We start from the raw sequence: 11110 nt of genomic DNA on the forward strand, positions 1-11110 counted from the left end.
AGATGCAGAAAGACTCAAAGGCTCTCTCTATGAGTGGGCGGGAGAAGCAAGACTCATAGGCTCTATGAGTGGGCGGGAGAAGCAGGACTCACAGGCTCTAAGTAGACAGAGAAGCAGGACTCACGGGCTCTCTAAGTAGACGGTGAAGCAGGACTCACAGGCTCTCTCTATGAGTGGGCGGGAGAAGCAGGACTCACAGGCTCTCTAAGTAGACGGAGAAGCAGGACTCACGGGCTCTCTCTAAGTAGACGGAGTAGCAGGACTCACGGGCTCTCTCTAAGTAGACGGAGAAGCAGGACTCACGGGCTCTCTAAGTAGATGGAGAAGCAGGACTCACGGGCTCTCTCTAAGTAGACGGAGTAGCAGGACTCACGGGCTCTCTCTAAGTAGACGGAGAAGCAGGACTCACGGGCTCTCTCTAAGTAGACGGAGAAGCAGGACTCACAGGCTCTCTAAGTAGACGGAGAAGCAGGACTCACGGGCTCTCTCTAAGTAGACGGAGAAGCAGGACTCACGAGCTCTCTCTAAGTAGACGGAGAAGCAGGACTCACAGGCTCTCTAAGTAGATGGAGAAGCAGGACTCACGGGCTCTCTCTAAGTAGACGGAGAAGCAGGACTCACGAGCTCTCTCTAAGTAGACGGAGAAGCAGGACTCACAGGCTCTCTCTACGAGACCTGGACACATTTAAATAGATTTTTACATAACAGAACTGAATGCCATCATAGAAAACTATATATCCCTGAACAAAGCCGCTCCCCTCTATACTATGCTGCCCTCTGAAAGGAGATCTGACAGATCCATTATAAGTTGGATATTAGATCATGTTTTTATTTTCCCACAATTTCATGCACTTCAGCTCTTTCCCTAAGGGTATGTTCACACGGCCACATTTCAGACGTATACGAGGCGTATTTTGCCTCGTTTTACGTCTGGAAATACGTCTCAAATACGTCGTCAAACATCTGCCCATTACTTTCTATGGGTATAACGCTGTATTGTCCACACGACGCGTAATTTTACGCGTCGTACGGCAATTACGACGCGTAAAATTACGCCTCGTAAAAAGAAGTGCAGGACACTTCTTTGGAAGTTTTTGGGGCTGTTTTCTCATAGACTCCAATGAAAACAGCTCCAAAAACGGACGTAAAAAACGCCGCGAAAAATGCGAGTTGGTCAAAAAACGTCTGAAAAGCAGGGTCTGTTTTCCCTTGAAAACAGCTCTGGATTTTCAGACGTTTTTGTTGACTATGTGTGCACATACCCTTAGTAATCTCGGTACATGAATACAATGCGTGAACCACAGTGAAGACTGACACGTATAAAGGCTGGGCAGAGATAGTGTAGTGTAACATGACTACGTAATATAACATACAAATATTCATATACCATTCAGGGTCTATAGAGAGCGGGGTGGCAACCCCTTTAGACACAGTAACAGAGGTCATTAGAAGTTGTCACCCAGCACAAGGTAAAAGGAGAAACGCCTGAAAACAATATTAGACCCCACACGAGAGGATGAGTCAGGGATTTATATCTTGGGGTACCAAGGAACAGGGGGCCCTCACGTACCCCTAGAACACAACCCCCACAGACCAGTTAATATTGTAGTAGTTTATTTGTAAACAAATACTCAACTAAATTACATCAAAAGTCTTCAGAATTGGAGAAAGCAGCGGTTCTGTATGTAACTAGGACTTCTAGGAGGAAGACAGCGGCGGGGTCAGCGTCCTCACCCCACCCCCAATACTGCATAAAGGTCGCCCCCCGTTATCTGTCCGGTCCCATAACGGAAAGTAATCACGAGAAGTCCCATGAAGAACCTGCACCGGGGTAAAGCAGGACACAAGATGCTTCAGGAGGATCGGTCACTGTCCGGGGGGAGGGGCATCCACTGGCACCTTTATTACCTGGACACCTGATGGCGCTGGAGGAGAATGGTGAAGGGGAGACCGAAGACAAAGCCAGCCCATGAGTCAGTATTGGGGCAGGCGGACAAACAGCATTACATTATAGAGCCAAGTCTAATGCAAATTGAACAGAATGATGATGATGATGATACAGTCAACGTCCTTTAATCTGGCGCCTCATGGTGCGGAAATCCTGATACTCTGGCACTTGGTGGGTCTATGGTGGCTCCTGGAAATCATGATGAAAGCGCGGGCACCCAGGCTTGATGTGGTGACAGAGGGACTGCACGGTTATCTTCAGGAGCTGCCGTGTGTGTATACTTGGGTATAAGGTGTCTGATTGTTCGGAACATCCGATAGTCCAGACAGAATCCCAGACCCAGACAGAATCTATCATTTAAGAGCTGCAGCTAAAAAGTACAATCCCACCACCCCCATATGTATCCAGAAAGTAAAAACTGAAATTACACTGCCCCCTACAGGACACACTATAACTAGTATAATACTGCCCCCTGCTGGTAAGATTAATATTAGAGCAATACTACCCCCTATGGACCATAAAATGGATCTGAATGGATATAAAGATTAATTTGGGGTGGACTAAAAATTCCCCTACTCTTCACGGGCTACATTTAAAGCCACGGCGACACTTTTATTGCATGTTTACACCTAGACCGGCTGTGGCCAGAGATCAGGCAATGAACAGTCGAGAACTACCTCAACTACCCCTATAGTAGTTTGTGTATTTACTGCGGAGCTCAGCGATAGCTCCGTCTCTGGAGAACAGCAACTCCCAGCAGAGCTCATGTTGGAAGGTTGAGCTGCCGAGCCACAGACCGATCCTGGATTTCAGGTTCACAAAAAAAGAAAACATATAACCTGGGGGGTTGGGGAGAAATATATATTTAGATTTCAATAAATTAGTAAAAATATTTTTTGTTATCCGGCGGAGTCTGTGCTTCTGAAGACTACAGGGAGCAATGCAGCTTAGATACAGATTAGATACCCCAATCAGCTAGCTATGGGGGAGCGGAGCGCTGGTTCACTATGGCTGCATTGCTGCGCTTGCGGTCAGTAGGTTAGTTGTGGGATTGTGTTTGAGGGGGTCAATGTCAGTAGGTGAGCTGCGAGGCCTTCTTGTTGAAGCAGGGTCTGTCGGTCAGTGACGTCGATGTCCTGAATAGGCTGTGATCGTGATATAGAACCAGCTCCAGCTCCTGGAAGTCCTGCAGCCTGGCGACATCTTTGTCCTAAAGTAAAATGATGTCAGAACAGTGACACACAGTGACGCCAGAGCAGCGACGCGCCGGGACGCCAGAGCAGCGACGCGCCGGGACGCCAGAGCAGCGACGCGCCGCGACGCCAGAGCAGGGACGCGCCGGGACGCCAGAGCAGGGACGCGCCGGGACGCCAGAGCAGGGACGCGCCGGGACGCCAAAGCAGCGAAGCGCCGGGACGCCAGAGCAGTTACACATAAACCTCCCTTACAATAAAGCTACAGGTGGTCTTCCCTCCGCAGACATTTTCGCCGATTCCTCCCCACCTTCCAAAACCCATAACTTTTTTTTTTTCCGTCGTTATGAGGGTTTGTGTTTTGCGGGACGAGTTGTCGTTTTTCACTGCACCATTTATTGTACGATATAACGTAGTGGGAAACTGGAAAACAATTCTTTGTGGGGTGAAAAACAGCGACTCCTCCATTGATTATGGGTTTTGCTTTTATGGCGTTCATTGTACGGTAAAAATGACAAGTTAACTTCATTCTGCGGTCAATACGATTATTTCTACTTTTACAAGGAAAAAACGAAATTGTAAAAAAAAAATAATTCAAATTGTTGGCGTCGCTGTATAAGGGCTTATTTTTTGCTTTCGTTTCTATTGGTATAATTTTGGAGAATTTGAGATTTTTTATTCACATTTTTGTAAGAGATGAAATGACCAAAAAACAGCGATTCTGGAATTTACATTCTTATTTTTTAATTTTTATTTTTTACGTTTTACGGCGTTCACCGTGCGGGTTAAATAATGTTATATTATAATAGTTCTGACTTTTACGGACGCGGCGATACCAATTATGTACTTTACATAGCTCTTATGCCTAACGCACGCAATCGTGTATGCCGCCCGAGTCCCGTCCATGATCCGTGGAAAGATAGGACATGTCGGGTGCCCTGAAAAATGGCCCCAGTGCCCATTTAGGGACATGGCCCTAATGCCATTTACTGGCATTATGGAAAATTTGAAAAGTGTTTTTTTTTTTTCTTTTAATTTATAATATATATTTTTATAATAAAAACTTTTACGGTATTTTACTTTTTTTTTTTATTAGTCCCCCTCGGGGACTTGAACCAGCGATTGTGGGATCACTTGCACAATATACTGCAATACTAATGTATTGCAGTGTATCATGATTTGTACAGGCTACTATTAAGAGCACAAAGATGGCGGTCTGGGGGCCTTCATTATGACCTCAGCCTGCCATGAACACCATTGGAACCCCGCTATCCCGTCGGAGGGGGGATCCCCTCTCTTTCTAATGGCTTAAATGCCGTGGTCGCTATTGACTGCGGCATCTAAGGGGTTAATCGAGCTGAATGCCACTCATTACAGTAACATACAGCCGACATGCCCAACTTGTGGAGCAGTTTTAGGCTGCGAGCCTCCTCCATACTCACCACCCCTCCCCCCAAGCTGCGCCGTATATATATGATGGATATTAGGAAGGGGTTAAAGAACGATTTCCATCTTGTGCATTGACGGCACAGGCTCTTTCTGCAGCGCCCATCCGGCCACCTCTCCAGTCATTTCAATGGTAAAAACGACCGCGAGACGTCAGGCGCCGAATTTGATTCGGCGAATCCAACATTCACGATCCTTCGTTGGGACCCCCCGCCTTCATCTCCTATGTACTGCCCCCTAATGTAATCACTACAGTGGCTCCAGTCTGAGCGGCCGGTGGCAGGGACACCGTCCATACTCGGGAGGGGTCCGGAGCCCGCCTTGCCCTCCCCCGCAGCGCACATTTCGCACCTTCCTGAGCATGGTGTTGGGCAGTTTCCGGATTTTCTCCACACTGTCGGGGCTGACCCCCAGCTCGTAGCAGCAGACCCGCACAAGTTCCCGGTACGTCAGCTCCTCGCGGTCCATCTCCACCTCGATGAAGTCATTGTCTCCGGGGGAACCGCTCTGAATTCTCACCTTCAGGACTAACTCTGCGCGACGAGGAGACAAACGCAAGTGATAAGGTTATTAGTGATGACGGGTATAATCAGGGGGTGGGGGGGTGTTAGTACATTGCTGGTGCAGGGGTGCTGCGTACTTTCACATTCGACTCCATTCTGCTCACCTTTCATATTGGACGGGAAGGCTCCGGTAAAGAAGAATGGTTGAAACACTTGCATAGGTCCACCGTGAGCGCCCCCATGTGGTAGATTAGATGGGACGGGTGAGTACATGCTGCGGTTCTGGGCGACGCTCTGTACCGGCGGGTGCGTACATTCCGGCGGGATCTGCACCTCTCCGTTATAGAACAAGGCGGGGAACTTGTCGTCCTTCTTCACTGAGGTAGTGATGTGAATGTTCTCCACCCCATTGTTCAGTAGCGGGAAACTAGCGATGGATGATGGGGGTGGTGGTGGCGGCGGGGCGCAGTGAGAGGTTCCGTTTTCAGCGCAGGGGGCGGTGGCGGTCTCTTGTTTGATGGTTTCTCGGGTGTAGTTGAAAGGAAAGGGCGGCTGCGCCAGATAGTTCGGAGTAAAGGATAATTCAGACTCCGCTTTAACCTCCTCAGGTTCTAAATCTTCAACTGTAAGAAGAGAAAAATCACGTTACAGTCGCCTTAAAGGAACCGGATACACATCTTAACCATTGTAGAATGACAAGTTCTGCCACTTTCAAGATCTCTGCTTGCTGTCAGTAAACATGAATATTTCTGTTTACATCTAGAGGCTAAAAATCCATCCTGACCCTCAGCCGTGTGAAGTATCAGGTCTGCTCATGATTATTAGCCTATGTGAAGAAGAATGTTACCTTTCAATGACAGCATGCAGAGATCTTAAGAATGGCAAAGAACGAAAACACAAAGAAAATATGTACTGATTTACAAAAAACATCTCAATATCATTCTTAAAATACTCTGTGCTGCTGGAGATCCTGCTCCTCCCACTATGTAACTCTCAGCCTCTCACCTCCCACATGATCAGCACACTCCTCTCCTGACATACTCTGTGCTGCTGGAGATCCTGCTCCTCCCACTATGTAACTCTCAGCCTGTCACCCCCCACATGATCAGCACACTCCTCTCCTGACATACTCTGTGCTGCTGGAGATCCTGCTCCTTCCACTATGTAACTCTCAGCCAGTGACCCCCCCCCCTTCAGGATCAACACACTCCTCTCCTGACATACTCTGTGCTGCTGGAGATCCTGCTCCTTCCACTATGTAACTCTCAGCCAGTGACCCCCCCCCCCTTCAGGATCAACACACTCCTCTCCTGACATACTCTGTGCTGCTGGAGCCCCAGCTCCTTCCAGGGCTCTGTACCTGATGATTAGTCATTTTTGGGGTACCTTGCTGTTGTACTTACCCCCCAACACTCTCTTGATTTCTTTCTTAGAGGTCAGCTGAGCGGCTCTTTCACCTTTGCTTGTGAAGACGTCTTTGTCGGCGCCGGCCTCTAGCAGGTAGGTGACCACGCGGGGGTGATTCCTCTTACAGGCCCAGTGCAGACAGGTCCTGGGGGGCACAACGTACACAGCATGGTGAATGGACCATGAATAGTGCCATATGTAGGAGACGCGTGACGGGAGCGTTCAGACCACCCCCCATAGTGAACTGTGTCCGCCACGAGGAAGACGCTTACTGTGTACGTGCTGGCGCCATATTAAACACCATTTATACTCTACGACAGTCCACACCTCTGCACACCGCGTCTAAGCAGTGAATAGAGAAAATCACTTGTGACCAATGGACCGCCCTGATCAGTGGTGCTGGTGGGGGAGGGATCAGCGAAGATCGATCACCACTGATCGCTACAACAAAGGTGCCATGTGGCTTGAACCGAGCACTCCAGCTTCTGTGCCCATACAGTGCCCCTTCATTCTATCAGTGGGGGTCCCAGTAGTCGTCCCCCCTCCGATCAGACGTTAACATAACCAATTGATATTGCATCCATTCTAAGGGTGGAGGAAAACTTTTATTTCTGCATGCCGGATTATGAAGTGCCGGATTACAGGGTTTGACAGTATATGTATAGGACACATGGTGCACATCATTCTAACTCTCACCATCCGTTGATCTCATTCTGAGAGTTGATGTCCACCCCGGCATTCAGCAGCTTCTGGACTTCTTCCAGGTCTCCCAGAGCAGCTGCTTCCCGGAGTCTTTCTTCCATGTATATAAGGATAAGACGGTCATATAGGAGCCGGCAGCCGCACTTGGGGTTATACTAGAGCACCTGCACCCCCCCGCCGGCCGGAACCCTGCACTAACACAGCTCTGCTGCTCCGCGCACTGTGCAGGCCTGGACGGGGGGTCCGGGGGCAATACACTGACGGCTGCGGAGGAGAAAGCGCCCTGAGCGGCCCCCGGCACCGCAACCCGCGATGTGGCCGATAAGAAAACGCGAGTTTGGTATTTTGACCCTTGTGTACATGTCCCAAAACACTGCGCTGGGGGGCGGGGATCGGCGTTACAACAGTGGCGTGCCGATGTGGTTCCGGGGAAATTTGGTTCCGGGGTAATGGGAAGAGCCACCTACTCTGAAGATGTGATGTATTATAATATAAAGTTATATAATGCAATAACATGTGATATATAACGTACTGTAATATAATAACATGTGATATACAACAATATAACGTACTGTAATATAATAACATGTGATATACAACAATATAACGTACTGTAATATAATAACGTGATATACAACAATATAACGTACTGTAATATAACATGTGATATACAACAATATAACGTACTGTAATATAATAACATGTGATATACAACAATATAACGTACTGTAATATAATAACGTGATATACAACAATATAACGTACTGTAATATAACATGTGATATACAACAATATAACGTACTGTAATATAACATGTGATATACAACAATATAACGTACTGTAATATAACATGTGATATACAACAATATAACGTACTGTAATATAATAACATGTGATATACAACAATATAACGTACTGTAATATAATAACATGTGATATACAACAATATAACGTACTGTAATATAATAACGTGATATACAACAATATAACGTACTGTAATATAATAACGTGATATACAACAATATAACGTACTGTAATATAACATGTGATATACAACAATATAACGTACTGTAATATAATAACATGTGATATACAACAATATAACGTACTGTAATATAATAACATGTGATATACAACAATATAACGTACTGTAATATAATAACGTGATATACAACAATATAACGTACTGTAATATAACATGTGATATACAACAATATAACGTACTGTAATATAACATGTGATATACAACAATATAACGTACTGTAATATAATAACATGTGATATACAACAATATAACGTACTGTAATATAACATGTGATATACAACAATATAACGTACTGTAATATAATAACATGTGATATACAACAATATAACGTACTGTAATATAACATGTGATATACAACAATATAACGTACTGTAATATAATAACATGTGATATACAACAATATAACGTACTGTAATATAATAACATGTGATATACAACAATATAACGTACTGTAATATAACATGTGATATACAACAATATAACGTACTGTAATATAATAACATGTGATATACAACAATATAACGTACTGTAATATAATAACATGTGATATACAACAATATAACGTACTGTAATATAACATGTGATATACAACAATATAACGTACTGTAATATAATAACATGTGATATACAACAATATAACGTACTGTAATATAACATGTGATATACAACAATATAACGTACTGTAATATAATAACATGTGATATACAACAATATAACGTACTGTAATATAACATGTGATATACAACAATATAACGTACTGTAATATAATAACATGTGATATACAACAATATAACGTACTGTAATATAATAACATGTGATATACAACAATATAACGTACTGTAATATAACATGTGATATACAACAATATAACGTACTGTAATATAATAACATGTGATATACAACAATATAACGTACTGTAATATAACATGTGATATACAACAATATAACGTACTGTAATATAATAACATGTGATATACAACAATATAACGTACTGTAATATAATAACATGTGATATACAACAATATAACGTACTGTAATATAATAACATGTGATATACAACAATATAACGTACTGTAATATAATAACATGTGATATACAACAATATAACGTACTGTAATATAACATGTGATATACAACAATATAACGTACTGTAATATAATAACATGTGATATACAACAATATAACGTACTGTAATATAATAACATGTGATATACAACAATATAACGTACTGTAATATAACATGTGATATACAACAATATAACGTACTGTAATATAATAACATGTGATATACAACAATATAACGTACTGTAATATAACATGTGATATACAACAATATAACGTACTGTAATATAATAACATGTGATATACAACAATATAACGTACTGTAATATAATAACATGTGATATACAACAATATAACGTACTGTAATATAATAACATGTGATATACAACAATATAACGTACTGTAATATAACATGTGATATACAACAATATAACGTACTGTAATATAATAACATGTGATATACAACAATATAACGTACTGTAATATAATAACATGTGATATACAACAATATAACGTACTGTAATATAATAACATGTGATATACAACAATATAACGTACTGTAATATAATAACATGTGATATACAACAATATAACGTACTGTAATATAACATGTGATATACAACAATATAACGTACTGTAATATAACATGTGATATACAACAATATAACGTACTGTAATATAACATGTGATATACAACAATATAACGTACTATTATTATCACCACAGACCCCCCCCCCCCCCCCCGTTATGATATATTAGATGGAGTGTTATATGATAAGTTGGGGTTACTATGTCATGTGACTGATATATTAGATGGGGTGTTATATGATAAGTTGGGGTTACTCTGTCATGTGACTGATATATTAGATGGGGTGTTATATGATAAGTTGGGGTTACTATGACATGTGACTGATATATTAGATGGGGTGTTATATGATAAGTTGGGGTTACTCTGTCATGTGACTGATATATTAGATGGGGTGTTATATGATAAGTTGGGGTTACTATGACATGTGACTGATATATTAGATGGGGTGTTATATGATAAGTTGGGGTTACTATGACATGTGACTGATATATTAGATGGGGTGTTATATGATAAGTTGGGGTTACTATGTCATGTGACTGATATATTAGATGGGGTGTTATATGATAAGTTGGGGTTACCATGTCATGTGACTGATATATTAGATGGGGTGTTATATGATAAGTTGGGGTTACTCTGTCATGTGACTGATATATTAGATGGGGTGTTATATGATAAGTTGGGGTTACTATGTCATGTGACTGATATATTAGATGGGGTGTTATATGATAAGTTGGGGTTACTCTGTCATGTGACTAATATATTAGATGGGGTGTTATATGATAAGTTGGAGGTACTATGTCATGTGACTGATATATTAGATGGGGTGTTATATGATAAGTTGGGGTTACTATGACATGTGACTGATATATTAGATGGGGTGTTATATGATAAGTTGGGGTTACTATGACATGTGACTGATATATTAGATGGGGTGTTATATGATAAGTTGGGGTTACTCTGTCATGTGACTGATATATTAGATGGGGTGTTATATGATAAGTTGGGGTTACTATGTCATGTGACTGATATATTAGATGGGGTGTTATATGATAAGTTGGAGGTACTATGTCATGTGACTGATATATTAGATGGGGTGTTATATGATAAGTTGGGGTTACTCTGTCATGTGACTGATATATTAGATGGGGTGTTATATGATAAGTTGGGGTTACTATGTCATGTGACTGATATATTAGATGGGGTGTTATATGATAA

General features: G+C 42.4%; 1 protein-coding gene across 1 annotated transcript; it reads right to left on the reverse strand.

The window, feature by feature from the left end:
• Positions 1 to 1597: 1597 nt before the first annotated feature.
• On the reverse strand, positions 1598 to 7610 carry ANKRD40 (ankyrin repeat domain 40). The gene is made up of 5 exons (XM_075845552.1): positions 7194 to 7610; positions 6494 to 6642; positions 5255 to 5713; positions 4939 to 5120; positions 1598 to 3158 (listed from the first exon to the last, which is right to left on the reverse strand). Exons 1-5 carry the CDS (start codon positions 7298 to 7300, stop codon positions 3021 to 3023), a joined length of 1035 nt encoding a protein of 344 aa, XP_075701667.1. The 5' UTR covers positions 7301 to 7610; the 3' UTR covers positions 1598 to 3020.
• Between the last annotated feature and the right edge of the window lie 3500 nt (positions 7611 to 11110).

The sequence above is a fragment of the Rhinoderma darwinii genome, chromosome 13 (genome assembly GCF_050947455.1).
Source record: "Rhinoderma darwinii isolate aRhiDar2 chromosome 13, aRhiDar2.hap1, whole genome shotgun sequence".
NCBI lineage: Eukaryota > Metazoa > Chordata > Amphibia > Anura > Rhinodermatidae > Rhinoderma > Rhinoderma darwinii.

What these genes read in the sequence shown, in the direction of transcription:
- ANKRD40 (XM_075845552.1), bottom strand. Translation starts at nt 7,300, where the DNA reads ATGGAAGAAAGACTCCGGGAAGCAGCTGCTCTGGGAGACCTGGAAGAA. An exon ending in CAGAATGAGATCAACGGATG is followed by an intron (nt 6,643 to 7,193) that starts GTGAGAGTTAGA and finishes TGTGCCCCCCAG; the next exon opens with GACCTGTCTGCACTGGGCCT. An exon ending in CTTCCCGTCCAATATGAAAG is followed by an intron (nt 5,121 to 5,254) that starts GTGAGCAGAATG and finishes CTCGTCGCGCAG; the next exon opens with AGTTAGTCCTGAAGGTGAGA.